This window comes from Rasamsonia emersonii, assembly GCF_000968595.1.
Source record: "Rasamsonia emersonii CBS 393.64 chromosome Unknown ctg1118621760056, whole genome shotgun sequence".
In the NCBI taxonomy this organism is placed as follows: Eukaryota; Fungi; Ascomycota; class Eurotiomycetes; order Eurotiales; family Trichocomaceae; genus Rasamsonia; species Rasamsonia emersonii.
Window position 1 is genome coordinate 12,460 of NW_013563231.1, and position 20,674 is coordinate 33,133.

The 20,674-nt window shown below is 52.6% G+C and overlaps 8 protein-coding genes across 8 annotated transcripts; 3 read left to right on the top strand and 5 right to left on the bottom strand.

Moving 5' to 3' along the window:
• Positions 1–143: 143 nt before the first annotated feature.
• Positions 144–508, top strand: T310_3188 (uncharacterized protein; the record flags this gene model as incomplete). Its single annotated transcript, XM_013473934.1, has 2 exons — positions 144–325; positions 358–508. 2 exons carry the CDS (start codon positions 144–146, stop codon positions 506–508), a joined length of 333 nt encoding a protein of 110 aa, XP_013329388.1.
• A 202-nt stretch (positions 509–710) lies between these two features.
• On the bottom strand, positions 711–4,355 carry T310_3189 (DNA excision repair protein (Rad5); the record flags this gene model as incomplete). The annotated part of the gene is made up of 2 exons (XM_013473935.1): positions 711–2,146; positions 2,249–4,355. The coding sequence occupies 2 exons, from the start codon at positions 4,353–4,355 to the stop codon at positions 711–713; spliced, it is 3,543 nt and encodes a 1,180-aa protein (XP_013329389.1).
• Positions 4,356–4,793: 438 nt separating this feature from the next.
• Positions 4,794–6,087, top strand: T310_3190 (uncharacterized protein; the record flags this gene model as incomplete). The annotated part of the gene is made up of 2 exons (XM_013473936.1): positions 4,794–4,981; positions 5,049–6,087. 2 exons carry the CDS (start codon positions 4,794–4,796, stop codon positions 6,085–6,087), a joined length of 1,227 nt encoding a protein of 408 aa, XP_013329390.1.
• A 238-nt stretch (positions 6,088–6,325) lies between these two features.
• T310_3191 (CorA family metal ion transporter) lies at positions 6,326–8,476 on the bottom strand (the record flags this gene model as incomplete). The annotated part of the gene is made up of 4 exons (XM_013473937.1): positions 6,326–6,428; positions 6,485–6,538; positions 6,717–6,794; positions 6,840–8,476. 4 exons carry the CDS (start codon positions 8,474–8,476, stop codon positions 6,326–6,328), a joined length of 1,872 nt encoding a protein of 623 aa, XP_013329391.1.
• An 853-nt stretch (positions 8,477–9,329) lies between these two features.
• Positions 9,330–10,767, top strand: T310_3192 (uncharacterized protein; the record flags this gene model as incomplete). The annotated part of the gene is made up of 2 exons (XM_013473938.1): positions 9,330–9,477; positions 9,536–10,767. 2 exons carry the CDS (start codon positions 9,330–9,332, stop codon positions 10,765–10,767), a joined length of 1,380 nt encoding a protein of 459 aa, XP_013329392.1.
• A 784-nt stretch (positions 10,768–11,551) lies between these two features.
• T310_3193 (DNA-directed DNA polymerase) lies at positions 11,552–15,375 on the bottom strand (the record flags this gene model as incomplete). The annotated part of the gene is made up of 2 exons (XM_013473939.1): positions 11,552–14,871; positions 15,291–15,375. The coding sequence occupies 2 exons, from the start codon at positions 15,373–15,375 to the stop codon at positions 11,552–11,554; spliced, it is 3,405 nt and encodes a 1,134-aa protein (XP_013329393.1).
• Positions 15,376–17,196: 1,821 nt separating this feature from the next.
• Positions 17,197–18,888, bottom strand: T310_3194 (UPF0052 domain protein; the record flags this gene model as incomplete). Its single annotated transcript, XM_013473940.1, has 2 exons — positions 17,197–18,623; positions 18,678–18,888. 2 exons carry the CDS (start codon positions 18,886–18,888, stop codon positions 17,197–17,199), a joined length of 1,638 nt encoding a protein of 545 aa, XP_013329394.1.
• Positions 18,889–19,605: 717 nt separating this feature from the next.
• On the bottom strand, positions 19,606–20,666 carry T310_3195 (uncharacterized protein; the record flags this gene model as incomplete). The annotated part of the gene is made up of 5 exons (XM_013473941.1): positions 19,606–19,717; positions 19,774–19,829; positions 19,889–20,305; positions 20,411–20,532; positions 20,609–20,666. The coding sequence occupies 5 exons, from the start codon at positions 20,664–20,666 to the stop codon at positions 19,606–19,608; spliced, it is 765 nt and encodes a 254-aa protein (XP_013329395.1).
• Between the last annotated feature and the right edge of the window lie 8 nt (positions 20,667–20,674).

The window sequence follows — 20,674 nt, forward strand, 5'->3', positions numbered from 1 at the left end:
GTGCCTCCAACGAGTCAAAAAAGGAATTTTTTTAATTTATTAAAAAGCACCGTTGGCAGCGGACACTTTCCAAACTACGCAAAGAATCCTCCTCCTCGACCAAGTTCGTCCTTACGAATGGAGATCTTTTCCCCAGAAATATCATGGTTGATGACGACGGGGAGAAGATCACTGGCATACTGGACTGGGAAAACAGTGGGTTTTTTCCAGAGTATGTTGAGCACACTCTTGCAAAGGATGTCTATGACTACTATGGTGAAGAATGGTGGAGGCCGGTTTTGATGGAGGTTTTGGAAGAATCCTGTCGGCCGGAAAGGCCGGAAAGGTTGGAATTTCAAAAGCTAATCTATGATAAAGGTTATTGATGATATGGTATGTATTCTCAAGCGGACTTAAACAAACTACTGCTATTACTACAATTGCTGTGTATGCCTTGAAAGAAGATTCCATCCAGGATAAATCGCGAAAGGTTGCAGAAGATGACCTGGGTTACCTAAGTGAACTGTGATCTCAACGCCGCCTGCCTACCTATCTAAAAACAAAGATTCCCCTCAATCCGGTAGATATATCATACATGGGGTATAGACGCGATATATTTATTAGAAATTTTATTAGAAATGCCCCTCTATCCTGTTCCAGACAGACAAGAGAGATAGAACAACAATGACGACAACAAAAAGGTCATTATTCTGAGTATGCTGCTCGACCGCTCACTCAAACAGCAGCTTCAGCTCCTCGATTCTCTCCTTTCGTCGCTCTTCCTCGCTCCCGTCTCCTCCTACCCGGAGACCTAGAGTCCCTGCAATGTTCATCTTCCGTTCCTGGACGCGCAGCATGCGCCCCTCGATCGAATCCTTCACCACAAACCGCGTCACTGATACTTCGCGCAGCTGACCCATCCGGTGCACGCGGTCGATTGCCTGCGCCTCGACCGCAAAACTCCACCACGGATCCATCATGTAGACGTGGCTGGCCGCCGTGAGGTTCAGACCTACGCCGCCGGCACGAAGACTCATGAGGAGGACGGTCGGAGACTGATTCTGGGTTGGCCCTTTTGGACGGCTGGAGGGTTTCCTGGGCGTCGCATCGAGATCATCGTCCTCCAGCTCCTCTTCATAGGTTTCCGTGCTGGTGAACTGGCGAAGGACTTCCGCTCGCGCTTTCTGCGGCATTGTGCCGTCGAGCCGGAGGTGAGATATGCCTGCTCGGGTGAGCTGCGGACCGATAAGATCGAGGAAAGACGTGAACTGAGAGAATACGACGGCCTTGGTGTTGGGAGGCAGACGCGTCAGATGGGATATCAGTGCGTGGATCTTTGCCGACGTATGAGCTGAAGGCGACAGCGGATAGATACGCCTCAAAGAGATCTTGGGTGCTGGTTGCGAAGACGATGGAGGCGAGCTGCTGTAAAGATCTTGTTCGTCTGCTGTCGAGTTGGGCGACCGATGACGGACAACTTCGAAGATGTCTCGCCGTGTCACAGGCGCCCGACACGAGAAACAGCGAGGCACCTCCCCTTTATCCGTTTGATGACGGACGAAATCCTCGAGGCATTTCTTGCATGCGCTGTGCCAGCAACCCGTTACTGCAGGCTCTATCATCGGCTCCTCCGAACAAATAGGGCATTCACCGCTGGACTCGTTCTGGATTTGCCTCAATGCATGGGCACTAAAGCGCATTGACGCGTCCTGCTGCTGATTAGAATCCGCCGCCTCAGTAGACGCGGTGAAGCGGTCGATAAGCTCTTGCAAGTCCATATCGTCCTTCAAATCGTTCGCCTCATCAGCCGCCGCCGCAGCTTCCTCTTCTTCTGCGACAATGGTTTTATTCCGGGTGAGCACCGGATGGCAGCAAGTCTGTCGGAGTCGCAGGATTTGGGCGAAGATAGTCGAGTAAGACTTGAGGAGGGTACCGGCTTCGACATTGTCGTTGAAAGTACGCTTTGCGCGGGTGTATATGTAATCGTAGATCTCGCGTTCTTGCTGCGAGAGCTCCACCTCCTCGATTGTAATTGTCCGAGGAGGCAGTGGAACCAAAGCTTCTCCCTCTGGCGTCTTCATCGTCTTCGTCCGACGGAGGACAAGAGGCTCCAAGACCGTCTGCACAACATTGAGGGCGCGTACGTAATCTTTCGACTCAAAAGGGACTGTGATGAATGTCCTCCAGAAGGAGAAGTTGCTCCATGGTTCAACTTTCAGGAAACGGACCAGACTGAACAGATCTTCCAACCGGTTGACAATGGGCGTACCCGTCAAAACCCATCTATGGATAGCCTTGAGCTCATAGCATGCTCGAGCTGATTTAGAACGGCGGTTTTTGATGAGGTGAGCTTCATCCAGAATAACCCGGAAGAACTCGAGGGAGAACAGTCCGCTGTGACCACCAGCTGACAGCAGTGGTCGAGATGCAAGGCTGCGATATTCTGACAGCACCACTCCATAGCTCGTGATGATCAAATGGGGGGCAGAGGCACCATTTGCCGCAGAGCAGAGAGTCTTCAGATTTACACTTCTGTCTGCACCGTAGTAGATGACTGTTCTGAGCGATCCCGGAGCAGAAGCCTTGTTAGCCTCGCTCTCCCATTGAGAGAGAAGCGAAGTTGGTGCAACGACAAGTGTCGTATAAGGGGCCGGAACTACCCCCGTAGACGACTTAGGAAGCCGTGGCAGACCATTGACAGAACCATCAGCATCGGGCATGATCCGATTTGAGTGTATGAGACTGAGCATCTCAATCGTCTTGCCCAGACCCATCTCGTCTGCGAGAATTCCGCCCAGGCAACGTTGTTCCTGGACTGGAAACTCCAAGCTCAACTCGCCGGAATAAGGGTTCACGTAGAAGTAGTCTTGTCGATAAACGCACGGCAAAACCTTGTCATCAACATCCTTCGTGGGCCACTTGTACTCTTCCCACAGCGGGTGCATCGAGGTCTGCCTGTCCAATTTGGCGTCTTTCTCCTTTGCGAGCATCCAGTGGAGAGCTTGCTTTTGATATTTACGGAGATTCATCACAAACGTTTCAGCAGGCTGAGCTTCTGGAGTGCTAAAGTCGAACGACTGGGCCTTCTTGTATAATGTGTCGAGCTGATCTTCTTCTAACTCGGCAGACTCTTCCTCCTGGGAGGAATCACCTGGCTCGTTGGTATCTTTATGGTTGTCCTTTTTGTTCTTGTCATATTGCTCCGCCATTTCAGCTGCCCGCAGCAGCCCTTCCTTCTTATGCTTTACAGTAGTCTCGTTGGTAGAGGTCGGGAGTAGATTAATCTCATCGAAGAGCTTAACCAGGGCAACTTGACGGAGACGCAACTCTCGCTCCTCCAGACTCTCCTGCTGCTCGAATAGGCCGGTCGATCTGTTATCGTCCAGACTCTTGAAATTGTCCGGGTGAAACGCGTCCTTGAGGAGATAACATCGGAGCTGCAAATAGATGGTATCATTAACCCTGATCCTGTCAGGGGCGAAGACGCAGACGCCTTCAAAATCGCATATCCCTTGATCAATGAGCGTGGAAACCCATTCGGCAGTCTCTCGAGGGAGACGTCCAATCTCTTCACCTCTTTGGTTCGTGAAGCGAGTCAAAACGTCTGCTTTTTGATTCACGACAACTTTTCCACCTCTGCGTAATTTTGTCAAAGGTTGCGACCTAGTGCGTTCAATTTTGACCGGCTCGTCATGACGAATTAGATTAGTACCACTTCTCGTTGCCCACGCCGCCACTCCAAAGGCGCCTATATATCTATGGTATGGCATAGACGTAAGAACCTTTGCGCCCTCCGGTGGTTTCCAGTCCGTCGTATCCCTCGTCTCTGTATTCCCCTGAGGTTCCTCGGCCGTGGTAGTCGATGCTGTAGCAATATCAGCCCGAGAGGGTTGTTGAGGAATAGTGGACGATGCAGTGCGGCTGGCGTTCTTCCACGACCCGTCAAAAAACATGTTGATGGCTCTCTCCATATTATCGTTTGCAGCGGCCCGGATTTGCATCATTGTATCTTGGGGGATCTCCTGTCCCACGATGCTGGAGAATAGCTCCGTATCAAAAGTACTTCCATTCTCCTGTTGTCCCACCGGAGGTTGCTGGTCTCGCACCGGCTCGTGTCTGTGAACGCCATTAGAGCTGGTATCGACGTCGGGATGGTACGTGGTTCGCCGCTTGTGCTCTGCATCTTCCACAGAGATACCATTGCCTGATAAGCTCAGGGCATCTTCCCTCTCCCCTGTGCCATTTTCGAGGTTTCTTGGGGCGAAGGCCTCCTGCGACGCGTCGGGGGTGTCACGCGAGAGGGGCTGTTCGTCCTCCTCCTCCACGAAAAAGCGCCGTTTCTTGGTTGGCCGTTCATCGACATCTCCAAAGCTCATGATGGACGCGACGAGACTTTGGAGGGAATCTTCGACCAAAAAGTGCTATTGTCAGGTTCGGAGATGGGGAGCCTCAGGGAAGTATTAATTTGGCTGGTTTGGAAGACGCGCCGGAAGACGCGCACGCAGCTCGGGCCGACGTCATTTTAGTGGGAAAAAGCTCGAAACAGAGCTGCAGGATTTCCAAGCAGGGCCATGCATGACGCCGGAGGATTGCTCTTATCCTCCACTGTCTTGTTTTAATTACGTCAAATATACTTACGTTCTGTCCACTTAATATCGACCAGGGATTTCGTTTTCGGAGACAGTGACTACAGCTCCATGGAGCGACCTGTCCAGCACCATCTCGCAAACGACGCATCTTCATAGCCATGCGCTAGCTGAGAGGATTCGAAAGACTCGAAATTGAATCGAAGAATATTATCTGCGGCTATCACCATGTCATGCTTGAAAAGGACTTTCTCTCCCCGCCATGCGGAGGCTTCTTTGCGCTCATTCCGACGACGGCCGCAGAGCCGGAACCAACGGCGAGACTTCACCAGGTCAGCTCCAGCTCAGGCACCTGTAACAGGGGCCGCAGAGGCCGAAGTTGAGTCGGCGCGGCGATATTGCACTGATCTCGTCCGGTAAATGTTTCCAGGCCTTACAACAGCTAGACGAGCGTATCGCTGACTAGTAAATAATGCTGTATAGGAAATATGACCGTCCCTCCTATATCTTCAGTACCTTCATTCCTCGACAGACGCAGACATTCTACCTCGCCTTGCGAGCGTTGAATATCTCCCTGTCTATGATTCCCGACACGACCTCGTCATACACAATCGGGCTGATGCGGCTGCAATTCTGGCGGGACACCGTCACTCGCGCCCTCTCGGGCTCACCACCGAAGGAGCCCATAGCCGTATTGCTGGCTGCGGCCGTCTCGGACCTCAATGCTCGAACAGACGGCCGCGCAAGGCTCAGCAAGGGCTGGTTCCTGCGCATGATCAACGCGCGTGAGCAATCCCTCACCAACGCCCCCTATCCCAACCTTGCTGCACTGGAGTCCTACGCCGAGAACACCTACTCGACCTTGCTGTATCTGACACTAGCTGCCCTGCCCATGACGTCTCTGACGGCAGACCATCTCGCCTCGCACATCGGAAAGGCCGCTGGGATAGCAGCCGTGCTGCGCGGTGTCCCGCTTGTGGCCTTTCCATCCCCGCCGCCGAGCCAGCACTCAAACCAGCCGGCGACGCTCAGTGGGGTAGGCACGAAGCAGGGTGCGATCACACTGCCGTTGGATATCATGGCGCAGAAAGGCGTCAAGGAAGAAGACGTCTTCCGGCACGGGGCAGACGCCCCAGGACTGCGGGATGCCGTATTCGCCGTTGCGACTCGCGCCAGTGACCATCTCATCACCGCGCGGCAGATGCTGAAGAATCTGCGTGCAGGCCGAGACGTAGGCCATGAATTTGAGCACGAAGGCGAGGAGGGCCACGAATACAGAGAACAGCAACAATCCCAACAGGACTCCGCCGCCACGGCCCCCGCTCAGCAGCATTCTCCTTACGAGCGGCAACTGAAGGAAGTTGAGCGCGGGTTCGGGGTCTTGATGCCGGCTGTATCGACACAGCTGTGGCTGGATCGACTGCAAAAGGTCGACTTTGACATCTTCAACCCTAGCCTGCTCCGCTCCGACTGGAGATTGCCCTGGAAGGCGTTCTGGGCGTATCGACGTCGGTCGCTTTGAATAATGCAGAATTGACATTGTATGTGCTGTACAGTACTGTACATGTACTATATACATTGCTGATATGACCAAAACGGTTCCATCTTATCTATAATAGAAGATTTGAGTATCCCGAAGCAAAGACTATACATATATATAAATTCAGATCCTTTATTATACAAATCAATTCTAGGTGGAAGAATATTCCCCTTGCAAGCGAAGACCAGCTCCACTTAGATAGACAGAGATCAATCGTAATTTACGACTTTTTGGTATACTTCCTCCTCTGTTTCCGTCTCCGCGAACTGAAGAAGAGCCGTTTCTGGGCGAGATTCAAGAAGTATCGCATAATCTTGTCGCGCCTGTGACGGAACAGCATTAGCTGGCCGCTCGGCTCATTTTAATCTTAAGTACTCACATCAGCAAGACGGTCGTAACAAAAACGAAAGGCACGGCTATCTCCCAGAAGTAGCTGTTTTGGTTTGTTTTGTCAGTTTTTTTTTTTTCAATGAGTTATTAATTTAATAGGATGGTGGACATACGCATCACTATGCTCGTGGACGCCACTAAATTCCACGAAGTTCATCCCAAAGTAACCCTGGCACAAAAACCATGTCAGCATATTTCATGGATCGCTAGTATTGGCTTACAGACCGTCAAGAACGTCAAAGGAAGATACAAACAAGTCACGAGGCTCAGCTGTTTCATGCTCTCGTTCTGGTATGCGCCTGCCATTACCCAAACAGATTAATTAGCCTAAGAGAACTTCATACAGTGATTTCCTGGAAGGAGATCGATTGTATGGCATACCGATAGTGTTGAAGATCAGATCGATCATGTTGTCAGCAGACCGCCTCATCTGGTCGTATCCCTCAACTATGGTGATGCAGTGATCCAGAACATCGCCAAGGTACGTGTGGCACATGGCGCTGATCGTCACCGTCGACCCGCCCATGCTCTTCAGGTTAGGAGGCGCAGTCCCCATGAAAGCGGAGTTGTTGTTGCCCGACGATGGCGCAAAGAAGGGATTTGCTGTCACACCGGACTTGACAGTGGCCAAACCCGGAGTGCTCACAGGCTCTGACCGGTGATCGCGGAGAGCGTTGATGACGGCCACCACCGGCTGCATAGCGTTCCGAAGAACGGCGATCTCTGAGGTGAGGATATAGAGGCTCTTGGATTGTTCGATGTTCGGGTCAGTCAGGACTGCGACCTCCAGGTCGCCCATTACGTCCTGGTAGGCCATCGTCACGGGGATCGCCAGATCGATGATGGCGTCGAGAATGGCCTGCACCAGCATGGAGGCATCGCACGACTGCCGTAGGATGGTTTCTGGCGAATTCAGACGTTTAATAATCGGCGCCTCGACGTCACCGGCGCTCGCATCGAAAAACGATAAGACCGTGTTGTCGGCGCTAAGGAAGATCGACACCTGCTCGAGCGTCACACACAGGCCTCGCGAGGCGAGAACGGCATGGCGCTCCATGAATTCAATCCGCTCCTCGTTCGGTCCCCCTCGATAGCGCTGCAGACTCCGATTGTGCGGAGGCCGGAACTGACGAACATCTCCTTGATGCGCCCCTCGATCATATAGACTCTCCACGCTGCCAGGACGTTCACCAGGACCCTTGTGGTTGTCCCTGAATCTGCGCGGGATAAGCAGATCTCCGAGCGCGGCCATGATCACCCACCAGTTTTTGCTCTCTTTGGGCGTCTTCAGTGATTTTGCGCTGAGAACAGAGTCTCTGTCGTCTCTCCCATTGCGGTCCTGGCCCTCACCGCTACCGTCCTCCGAATCACTCTCATCGCCGCTGCGCAGCGTGACCAATTTCTGGAGCGACAGGACGATGAAGGCGTGATCGGAATACCAATCGACCTTGGTGCGGTTGTGCGAATGCATGAGATCCTCGATGGCCAGCCTATGCAGGTTCTTGTGGCTTCCCAGAATCCGAATGACGTCCCAACTCAACCCGTTGACATTGATCCAGCGACATTGTACCCAGGGCTCTCGCTCTCGCTGCAGGAATTGCTCCAGCGTGTCGTTGTCAAGCACGTACTGGCGCATCTCGTGCTGAGAGAAGTCCACGACCGTGATTTCGCATCTTTTGTGGAGATCGACCGGCAGCGACGACGACCACTCGGTGCCATCTGGCGGTAGAGGCTTCTTGGGGTCGATGCCCGGTTCCTTTCCTGGTTCCCAGCTGTGATCGGGGCTGAGGCCTTCTCTGTAGTAGGAACGCGCCGTGTTGGACCTCTTCAGCCGTCGCCTGACTGAGCTGACAGAGTTGGCTCTGGCTAGAAAGGTGTCCGGGGAGGCTGCGTCTTCGACGTCACGCAGCGGGGAATGCGGTTGCGCCTCGACATCGATCTGGTCCGATGGCGCGGCATAATCATGGGAGTAGACACTCATGGTCAAGACGGCCTGCTGATAACGATATTAATGTCAAGCAATGCATCCTTCCTCCCTCTGCCAGGCTGCGGTGATGAAACAAAAGCCAGCGACGTTCAGCCCGGATTGGGACGTGGACCTGGAACATTTGCGCTAGGGCCATGTCTAAGTCGAAAAGAGATAAGCAGGAAGAACGTGAACCTTGGGACTTTAAGCTTAACAGCTAAGTCAATCTGAATTGCCAATAATACAGGCAGACTGTCGCCAATAGTCAAATGCAACAGCTTTCATCCCACGGTTCTTCCCCGCGTGGAGACGTTGCTTCCCCCGTCGGGCATGCGCCAAGCACTCGAAGCCCGTAAGCATCCGTCTACAATAGACCAATCTTGATAACGCGCTGCAGAATTGTATTGAAGATCAGGTTCTGTGGTCTGCTTTGCATTATGTTCTGCTATTCATGATCTGCGGCCTGGAATATCCATGCGTTGGAGTTACTTGATGCCCTCAACTGCCGTTTACAGTGATTCAACACTGCTCCTGCACGACTGTCCTGAACTACGATTGATAATATCCAGCCCATAAAGTCATCTCCGGAGTATTCTGCAGGGCACTCCAAAGTCACCAATGGCTTACTGGCGGAAGACATTCTGTCAACCTAGCCAGCCATGTCCCATACTAGGCCTAGTTGGTTGGCAACTCCCAAGGAACAGATGCTGCCTATCAGGCGAATAACAAAGCAGCAAGCTGCATAAGGATTCACGATTTCCTGTCATTTCTTTTTCAGATGGAACATCTACTGCGTCTTGGTTGTGGTAGTACTCCGTGCACATCAGCGAACAATTCTTCAGAAATCAGACAGGAGAATATGGTCAACATGAAGCTACTCTCTCTCACCCTGCTGCTTTCCGGCTGGATTCCAAACCCATTCTTCCCTCACCCGGTTCGAGGCCAGGCGCGTGATCCTCTTGTCTACGGGCCCCCTCTGGAGCCGGTTCACTATTACTATGATGGGTGGCCTACCGGTATGCCTTTTGTCTCATCCAGCAGAATGACTTGCATAGCTGATGGTCTCTTATGCAGGTATCGCCGTGTCTTCCACTGGCCGCATGTTCTCCAATTATCCCATCGGCTTGGATGCCAACGACACGAAATACCAAGTCGCAGAACTGACAGGCAACACGACAGAGACCCCGTATCCCTCTGCGGAGATGAATTCGCCTCCTGGGGGGCCCATTAACTATACTACCAATCCTATGGTTAGTTGCCTTATTCCTGACCTGGACATATCGCTCACAAAGGTACAGACCTCCGCCAACTATCGAGACTACCTGATTGGGGTCCAAAGCGTTGTCATCGACCCCAAGGACAGACTGTGGATCCTTGACACGGGCAGGGTTTCCCTGCCAGATGGAACCCTGCTGCTGTCCTCGTACGGCGGCCCCAAGCTGATCGGGGTGGACCTGGCCAGCAACACCGTGTTCAAAACAATCCTGTTCCCGCCGAATGTGTCATACCCGGATTCAGTACGTACAAATCAAACCATCAAATTGCGCAAAGTAGAGGGTGCTTCGCTAACACCATCGACACAGTACAACAACGACATCCGGTTCGACCTCCGGCCCAACATCACCGAGTCCGGCGAGGGCATCGCCTACATCACAGACTCAAGCAACGAAGGCCGCAACGGCATCATCGTAGTCGACCTCGGCACGGGCGAGTCCTGGCGGCACCTGGACAACCTCCTCTGGGTACACCCAGAACCAGGTTTCTACCTCACCATCTGGGGCGAGCCGGTCTACTTCGCGCTGGGAAGCGACGGCATCACGCTCTCCGCGGACGGGGAGACGCTGTACTGGACCGTCGTGAGCGGGCGATACCTGTACTCGGTGCCCACGGCGCGACTGCGCGAGCACACCTCGCCGACGGCGCAGCTCCTGGCCGCCGCGTCCGTGACGAGACTGACGCAGAAGGGCGTCAGCGACGGCCTCGAGTCCGACTCGAACGACTACGTCTACTGCGGCAGTTTCGAGACGAACTCGATCAACGTCTATTTCCCGCAAAATGGCACCGTGGCGACCTTTGTGCGGGACCCGCGCATCGAGTGGACGGACACGATGAGCGTGGTGTCGTTGAGGAATTCTTCCTCTGAAGATTCATCTGGCAGTGGTAGTAGTAGGGGATATCTATACTTCACAGAGAACCAACTCTGGAGAATACCCAAGGTTCAGGGCGGAGTGGACAGGCGCGCCAAGCCGTTCACACTGTATCGAGTGCCGTTACCGGACGGTGGAGGGAAGATCCAGTTGACCTGATCCTGATCGTGCCTTTCATTCAGGCTGGATCTAGGATCTCAATCAACCAGTACATATCATATATTGGCGCAATTTGGCAGAACGCAGAAGACTGTTGTTGTCAAGACTGGATTTGTAATGTATGTACGTATGTGCATACAGTACATACAGTCAGGATGATGAGTCGCTTAGTTTAGTTACTTTGGTTTGGGACCTAATTAATTAATTTCATTGATTTTATATCTCGATCTCAGGACCTACCTATCTATCTGTCTGTCTGTCTGTCTGTCGTCAAAAAAAAAGGTAGTGACTGACAGACACTGTACTGTACATACAGTTTAGAACAGTACAGACTAACAATTACTTTGGAACAGATCACATTAGATAAATCGATAGATAAATCGATAGATAGATAGATATACAGACATGGCTAGTTACATACACGTACACGTACAGTACACGTTGGTTAATAGGAATAGGTACCTGATTAGTGACACACCATCCAACACTCATCCATTCCATTCATCCATTCATCCACATACCCACATCCCACTAAGCAAGCCAGACGCCGGTCCAATGCAGTATATAATACCTATATAATGTGACAAGGATATGGAGACAATAGTCGGCGCCATACGATAACAGGGGAATAGAGAAGATAGATCGTTCAAAGACAGGCGCTGAGAAGAAATAAGGTCCCGTGGACGAAAGATTGATCGAAAGGGCAAAGAAAAGAGAGGAGAAAAATATACACCGAAGAAGGAAAAGAATGTCATCTCATGTTAGGTAGCCTTCCTGTCGGCCGTTACAGCCGAGCAGACGAAGGACGCGGTTTCCACGGGTATTTGGACAAGGTGAAAGGATTCTGCTTGTTGGCAGCGCCAATATTCTTGCCCTGCGACGGGTTCCGGAAGTCGTGGTACAGATTGGGCTGGACTTCCATCAGGATGGCCCGCTGCGGTTCAGCGGCGACTGGTTTCGGCGCGGCAGCATCTTTGGCCGTCGCTTTGCGGGAGCGTGTCGTAGTCACGCTCGACCCTGACTTGGAGTCTGCCGACGACGACTTCATCGCCTCTTTGATGATCTCCCGCAGCTCCTTGTCGTCGCTGGTAATCTGCGCCTTGATGAAAGCAATCTGGTCGGAGTTCTGGAGGGAGGACATGACCGACTTCCGCGGCGTGTAGGAATACTTCTCCGGGGCAGGTGGCGAGACGGGTTCGATGGACGGATCCAGATACGCCTCATGGCCTTTGTCCATAAGCTGATGGATATCCAAGCTCTCCCCGTGAGGGATCTTGTTCGGGTGAGAAGGAGTCACGCAGTCCATGTTGACCTCCTTACGGAGAACGTGGTCGATGTCCACCGCGGAGAAGAACGCACAAGACTGCGGAAGATCGTCGATGCCCACTTGCTGCGAAAACATCGCGCGAGTCCAGACATTGGCGACCTGCAACGCCATGGCCGCCCGGTATTTGTCCTCCTCCTTCACGAGGTATCTGATCTCGTCGTGAACCGTGATTGCCAGGCGGGCGTTGATGTTGTACCGCCGGATAAGGTAGTCCATCGAGATGATCAGGAGATGCAGATAGTCCACACCAGACGACTGGATCGCCCAGTTGATTCGAGAAGTCATGAAACTGCCTTTGTTGATGAAGCGGCGCATGAGGGCTTCCGTAATTCCAGCGCCCAGGACCGGTGTTCGAGGCCTCTCCTGCTCGGCAAATTCTTCAAGCTTGTTAAAGACGAACGACTCAGTGCCGCCTCGCCAGAAAGGACTGTCACTCAACATCTTACGAGTGGTACGGGTACCCTTGGTCTCTTTGTACAGTTTTGCCGCGATTTCGCTGGCTTGTTTGTCCGATAGCGTCGGATTGAATTGGCGGAGCAGAGTGGCAGCGAACTTCAACCCAGCGCCGTAGATACGCCCGTAATTGAAGACTTTGGCGTCATTCCGAGAAATCCCAAGAATCTTAGCCGTCCGCGAGTGCAGGTCAGTTCCAGCAGCCTTGGAGCCTTCCAGCGTCATGAAGCCAATGGCGTTGCCCCCATGGATTTGAAACTGAGCGTCTCCCACAAGACTGGCGATCCACAATTCCTGAGAATCCACATCGGCACCGACAAAGACATAGCCTGGAGGGGCTTTGATCATGGCCTTGAGTTCGGACCCGACGCGGTTCGCTTTGGCATTACTGGCCGTGAGCCACGTATTTTCCACAGCACGCCGAGTGATGGTCCCCATGGGAATGACTTGGGGCAAAATGAAGCCCAGTTTTTTGCCGTCTTTCTTAGGGCCCTGCACGTCCTCTTCATAGACGACCATTTGACTCAAGATCCGGTCCCGTGCACTGATCCAATACGAGCAAGATGCGTTCATCTCCAGCGCTTCTTTAGCAAGGGCGTATTTCGAAGACAATGTTCCATTCTCGAAATACTGCGAGTATCCTTTGGCCAACGGACTAACACACCGGGCCTGGGGTCCGTCCTTGTGTGGCAGCTTAAAGTAGACATGTTTCCGGTCATCGCGAAGCTCTGGGTTCGTCTCTTCCAACATGTCGCAACGAGTCACCGCTTGATTGTCATACTGCGACGCCTGGTTCAGAGGAACCTTGAAGGTCCAGCCAAACTTGTCTGACCAGATCAACGGATGGCCATCCCAAGACAGCTTGAGCAAGATGGGCGCTATCCGCGTGCGAACAGTCAGGTTGATCTTTGAATCGTTGGTGGCAAAGAGGTCCTTGTACCACTTCGGCATGCCAGGCTTCTTCTGTCTAGCGGCCGGGCGCGGAGGATCTCCCTTCTTCTTGCCCTTGACCATCTTGATCTCCTGGCCAGACCAGTCCAGCTGCCGCAGCCAGGGGTCGTTTTGGTATACGGCCGGGTTATCCTTCACCTTCAAGGCCTCCTCGCAGAGCTCAACCAGTTTCCGTTGGACGTCATCCAGTCGTTGATGGTATGTCCGCTCGGCGTTTTCGATATACTGCTCCCACGATTCATTCACCGGCAGGATTACTGAGGAAAGATGTCGCAGTGCTCCAAAGCTAACCGGATGGGGACAGACCTCGAGGAAATTCGGAAACACCTTTTTGAAGACGCGGTGAGTGATTGCAACGTCGGCGGCGCAGTAGTCCAGCAGCTCCTCCAGTCTCTCCCGGATACCTTCCTTGTCAAGCTCTCCGAAATAGTCTCTCTGCGACTTGTCGATCGTCACACCGCAATGAAACTTGGCGACATCGCGCAGGGAGTTCACAGAGCTTCTCCCTACCCATAACTCCTCCTCTTCTTCGCCGAGCATCTTGCTCTCCAGCAGCGCTGCGAGCTCGACCGACTTGCTCTCCTTTGCGATCTTATCCCTCAAGTCTTTGTTTTTCTTATGTCGCATCCACGTAGGGCGCTGTTGGGAGCACATTCCGTTGACCGCCACATGAAGAGACATGGTGTCGAGAAAGAAGTTCCGCGACTGCTGCAAGTTGTACTCCTCCAGAACTCGAGCGCGGTCGTACCCAATATTATGGCCGACGACAACGCGTGGCTTCGACATATCTCCCAGGGGGACGAGATGACGATCGCTCTCCGATTCCCCTAGCAGCCAGGGTGACAGCCATGCGTACCACGCTGTCGGGCTGACGGCGCACGCCATGACGGCGAAAGTAGTTTCCTTCCACATGACTTCGGTATCAAAAGTCAACGTTTGCTCGTCCGGGGCGTCCACCGGTTCCCAGGTGCCGTCGCTATTGTATTTGGTCCATCCACTCCTCCTAACCCATTTTCGGGGCATGTCAGGGATATTCGCCAGGGCATAGCTCTTTGCATAGCTTAGATACGGCTCGGAGGAATCCATGCCCAACTTGTGAAAGTGCTCGTCCAACGTCTGGCCACTCAGAGGTGGCAAGTCGAACGCGATGGGCTCGGAGGCCTCCTGCGATTTGCCCAAAAGATCATGGCGTGACAGATGGTCCTTGGCCAAGGCTATGAGCTTTTCGTCTGGAGGATTCGGTTTGTTCAGGAAAATCTGCGAGTGCACGTAGTCGCTGACTTGCTGCACTCCGATCTCGTTGAACCTGGGCTTGGAGGGGACTGGGATCATCAGCGTCTTGCCACGGCGTTCGACTGTCTGATTCGACATACCTGAAAGGGTCGTGAGTTTCGGCTTCTCTTCCGAAGCAGTCGACAATCGAGCGAAGAGCACCCTCCCATTTGGAAATAGGAATTGTGAAGGGAGGAAGCGTGGCCGTGATATCGGTGCGCAGGATCGCGCAATGCCCCTAGGAGGAGCATGCGCCGGATACCGCAACATGGAGGAAGAGCAGCCCAGCGCCAGTTAAGTCATGGCAGCGCGGTCGATGCGCAAGGGCGCAAAGACAAAAAGACAGAACGGTCTGGATCCGGTTTGCGTCAAAAGTCAAGCCTTAAGGCCAAACTGTCTGGGCAACTGAGAGATCGATGCGATCAGTTTTCTGCTGCATGCCGGAAGTTCGGATGACGCCTGAGGCAGCGATGCGCGGGCCAATCGGGACGACGGGGTTTATCCGCCGGCCGAGCCTCACCGCCTTCCGCAATCGTCCAAATTGACTGCTGATCGCGTGCTGATAGAAGCGTCGCCGTGCTTTGTCCCGCCACCAGATGGAGCATCGTTGAGCAGTCGAGAATCGTCCGATTACAGCATCTCGTCTCTCTCCCCTCTCCACTTGTTGGAGGGTCTAGAGTGCTTCCTGCACTTGGAAGCACTCATCTCCTGGACATTGCCTGCCGTCATCCGGCCTCACTTCCAGGCTTATCGAAGCGTTCCGATACAGTTCGATATCATTGCTTCTCGCTGAGATATTTGATGGTGATGCGACATAGTCAGGTTTCTGGTAATCTCTTCATCCTACCTTGACGACTTACAATTTCAATTTCCTGGGACGAGCTGGCTGTCCGTTACCGCGACATATACAAGCACGCTTTTAAACGACGAATTGACATCATTCCCCTCAACTCCATCGGGTGTTTTGCTTCTACCAGTCAATTCTAGCATTCCTGCATCCTGCATCATAGTGTGACATGGAGCGAAGAACGTCTTCGACGATCGTCGATCTGACAACCAGTTCAGACCGGTCACCCGGAGAAAGACGCTCACCGGAATATATCCAAGTGTTAAGCAGTCCTCCCTCAGGGCAGTCGTCAGGACAGCCATCATCACGTCCGGTTCACGAACCTCGAGGCGTTAAGCGACGACGGCCGAGTGATAGCACCCCGGCCGCAGACTCCTCCGCATCATCGTCATCGACTGCTCGAGCCGCTGGAAATATAGACATCGACGGTATTGAATCAGTCGACCTGACAGAAGTAAACGACGAATCTGCTCTGACGAAGGCACTCGCAAACAGCGTGAGGATGCAGTCAAAGCTCAGTCCAGTTCCGAAGAGAGGAAGGGACGATCCATCTTGACATCCTTCAAATGCCCGGTGTGCATGGATACGCCAACCGACGCAACAAGCACGATATGCGGTACGCTCTAGAATTATAATTTTTTCCCCCTCTGCATTCTGCACATGCTGACCTCCTCACTCCCAACTAGGCCACCTATTCTGCCACAAATGCATCATGGAGACGCTCCGATTCGGCGAAGAGCGAGCAGAGACATCGTCTCGCAAGGGGCCACGGGGAAATTGTCCCGTCTGTCGAAAGCCTCTCTCACGGAGGGACACTTCGGGTCCGAAAAGAGATCTGGTTCCGTTACAACTGAAGCTGATGACGAAGGAGAAAGGTTCTTCTTCATAGAACATCTGTTCCTTTTTTTTTCCAATGTTCTTAAGATATGGAACTATGACTGCATCTTACGGCGTTTGGGGGTTTTAAAGGAGGATATTAAAGATGAAATGAAATGAAATGGCGTCTTGCTCTGGTAGTGTCTTTAATGAACAGCAACAGCTCATGCAATGAATGAATGAATGATAGTTAATAGTAAATAATAATAGATACGTAAATAATAATAGATACCACCCACTGCAGGACTTTTTTTCCCCCCCCCCCCCCCCCTTCCTTTTATCCTCCCCTTATATTAATGACTGACCTGATTGATGTATTAGATTCATCTTCTATATTTTCCATCTGTTCGTTCTCCAGTAAATGATTCTTCCTCTATTAATCTATCCTCCATATTGTATGTATAAGTGTGTGCCCTTTCTCTATAATCTGTAATCTATGCAAACGGCGCACAGAGTAATGATGTAAAAAAAATTCAAACATTCCAGATTAAATGGCTAGATTCTAGAAGTGCCATCAAACCAGACATCTATAACCGACTCTTCATCCGTAAATTATTTATGTGCACGACCCAACCCAACCCAACTCAACCCAACCCAACACAAACTCCGCAAGATGGAATAATATTAGTATCATTACCATGATATCATGATTATTATCATTATTATAATTTATTATTATTTATTGGTCTTGTTTATGATGTCTTCAACTAATCTGCTCTGTTCGCTTCTCCTTCCTCCCCGACCCCTCCAACGTATTCCGCCTGCTGACGCCTCCGCCCTGGCCGCCGCGGACCATCGCATCGCCCTTTTTCCCCAGTACGACCTCCAGGGCTTGCACAAGCGCCGTGGGATCGTACTGTGTGCCCAGCACCGTCTGGCCGTCTTCGGACATTATTTTGCGTCCGTACAGGCGGAGGGTCTCGATGCCCATCGCCGCGAGGCGCTCCCGGTCTACTTTTGGTGTGCCCGGCCCTTCTAGGTGGAGGATGTGTGTGACGTAGGATGTGTAGGGGAGTGGTCTTGCGGAGGGTAGGGGTTCGACGATTGCGGGTATGGTTTGTGCTGCTGCTGCTGTTGTTGTTGTTACTGTACCGTTAGCGCTGGCGCTGGTGCCGTTGGCGAGCGTCGTTGTGACCGTGTCGGTGTAGCGACGGCGTCCACCATGGAGTCCTCTCCCTCGACTCTCCTCGCCCGCGCGGACAATGGCCTCGACAAAGTCCACGGCTGTGAAAGGGTTGGAAGACGGCCCCGTTTCCCGGTCCAGGGACCCGTTCAGAATCAGGATCTTGTGCCGCGCCGGACTGGTGGAGATGGCCTCCCCGACGCCACGGAGGATGAGCGACGGGATGATGGACGTATACAGCGAGCCGATGCTGTAGATGATAGCCTGCGCATCTCGCAGGGCCTCCAGCACGCGCGGGTTTGCCGGAGGGCGGATCTCCTGTCCGTAAGGGTTGATATACCAGATGCGGGAGATCCGGCAGGGGAGTTCTTCAGTGTTGGCCTTGCTGAAGGTGATGTTCTTGTTCCGGAGACTGGGGAGCGAGCCCGGAAGATGGTCGTCTTCGTAGGAAATGCCATCGGAGGATGAGTCTTCGTCGTCGCCGTCTGCCGGGAGGAGGCTTGGCCTCCTGTTGGACTGGCCCGGGGAGCCCGGAGCCTCGCAGGGATGTGAGATACTGTTCTGTCCCACGATCACCGAACCGTCTTCCAATGACGCCGAGATGTGGTGCGAGAAGTTCGAGTTAATCGCCGGAATCACCCGGACGGTGTCGGATGGGACACCACAAATGCTGCCTAGAAGGTAGATAGCGCTCTCGAAGCTGCCAGTGAACAGCCGCGCGCCTGTCAGGAACAGATTCCCGACGCTGGCGGAGGTAAAGTCGAACGTCGACGCCGGAGGACGAGCCCGTTTCAGGATCTCGAGATTCAGATGGTTGAAGAAGGAACGGATCAACTCCTTCTTTGCCGGTGTGATGGATTTCCACAGGGGAGACGTGCCATCGACGATGGACTGCCACTCGTCATGAGCAGCAGATGCACTGGGATGCAGTCGATGGTTGAACAGACATTTAATCGCGGCGCGTTCAGAATTGGGCGGCGAGTCCGGAATCAACCGCACCAGTCTACCTAGGCTCGGTCAGCTTGATGCAGCGCAGTAACAGTCAATGATCAGCCGCTTACTTCGAACGTCGCCAATTCCAGGGCCGCCAAAGATGCGTATCAACTCCGAGGACGAGCCGCCATTGTCGGAGATGGGAATGATGTAGCTGAGGGTACAATGCTTGCTCTCCCTGACGGCGCTGAAGACGTCGACCAGGCTGTTGGCCGCACTGCCGCCAGAAAAGACGACGATGCCTCGATTCGGGGATGAGGGATCTGCTGTTGCTGCCATTTCTTTAAATCAAGTAGAGACGTAGGAAGAACAGGAAAAAGAAGGCGAAAACAACCCCCTAAACTGAACCCGATATCAAGAAATAACCCAGGGAAAAAAAGGCCTTGTTACTCCTTAATACAAATACATGCCCCAAGAGCAAAAGCAAAGTCTGCAGAAAACGACAACCAAGCTAATTGCAATACATTGACTCGACAACAGATACGAGGATTAGTATTGAATGGGTTGATCAGCATGTATTACCCCCAAACGCCTCATTCGGTAGGAGCTCATAACGCCAATGCGAACGAACGCCGGAAGCAAGCCTCAGAAGAAGAAATAGTCGTCTCACATGGCGCAGGGTGTTCTATTGTCTGCTGTGGCAAAGCGCAGGACGAGCAGTAGCGAGAGAACACGTAGTGATGCGATAAAACAAAAAGCTGGTTGCGCTGCGGGCTTGGCCGAGTTTAATCCGCCCCGTTGGCCAGCGCGTTCTAGGCCGTGAGTAATAATAGAAATAGATGGCAGGTGGAAACCTGCGCGGACAAGTAAGAATATTTCAATTATCTACGATTAATAAATAGAATTAAATTAATGATTATTAACATTCTAATGCAGAAAATTCTATGTCGTAGAAGAAGAACAATTATGGGAAGGTACGACATCAATAGCGTCGCATGGATATAACTTCCAATCCATCCCAATTACTTCGAAATGTCGATCAATATAATAGTACAATCATGACTGGTAGACCTGCTTCACCAACTCGACAGTCCTCTTGGCGAGCAGGGCAGTATCAGGCGGAAACCGGCCGCTGATGTAGTTGTACGTTTTGTCCTCGTGGATGAACCTGAAGAGAGTCAGATGCCTTTCTAAAAACTGTAGTATATCTGCAACTAAACTCACGGTCTGGGTCCAAGGCTATTCTTATATTGCTTCGGATCATCCAATCGCTTTTTAACCTGTCCAGCGAATTAGTTAGTTAGCCAACGCCAGCGGGATTCAAGGCCAGTCAACATACGATCGTCTCCACGTTGTCAGTCCCCTTCCCATACGTCTTGTAATAATCCCCTAGGAAAGGCCGTGTCAGCCAGAAGATGCCCGATTCCATCGCTCCCGGCAACGCCGTCGTCGTCGCATCGTGCAGCACGCTCTTCCCGTCCGGCAGCGTGGCCGACGAGAGCGTCTGCACGCCGTGGCAGATGGCCGCCACCGTCTTGCGACTCGGTTTCCGCGTCTGCGGGAAGTACTCGGCGACATGCCTCTGCAGCGACGCCGAGTCGATCGTCTGCCGGACGGACTTCTCGTGGCCGCCGGGGAAGTAGAGCAGGTCGTAATGGAGCAGCGAGAAGCTGGGATCCGACCAGGCGAGCGGTTTCTGGGCAGCAGGGTCTTTGACCATGGCGTGGTACTGTTCTACTGCCTTTTTGCTGGCGCCCTGGTCGTTGGGTAGAAACAAGAAGAATAATATTAGCAAACGCAACACAGTCTTGAACAATAAAAAAAAGAATTGAAAACAGAATCAAAGAAAAGAGCATCTCACAAGTAGTCTCCCCGTCACGCCGTACAGCATGCGGTCATCGCATTTGGGCGCGTTGCCCGTCTCCGTCGCGAATTGCACGTCGAAGCCCGCATCCTTGAAAATAGTAAAAGCCACGGCAGTCTCTAAAAGAAAAGAACATAATTTAGCGCAAATCCAAGACAATTCTCATCGACAAGCTGTAATGAATAGCTCACTCACCCGTCGGATCGTGGCCATAGTCGGCCATGAGAATCAGCGCCTTGGGAGGCCCCGCCATGATGTAGG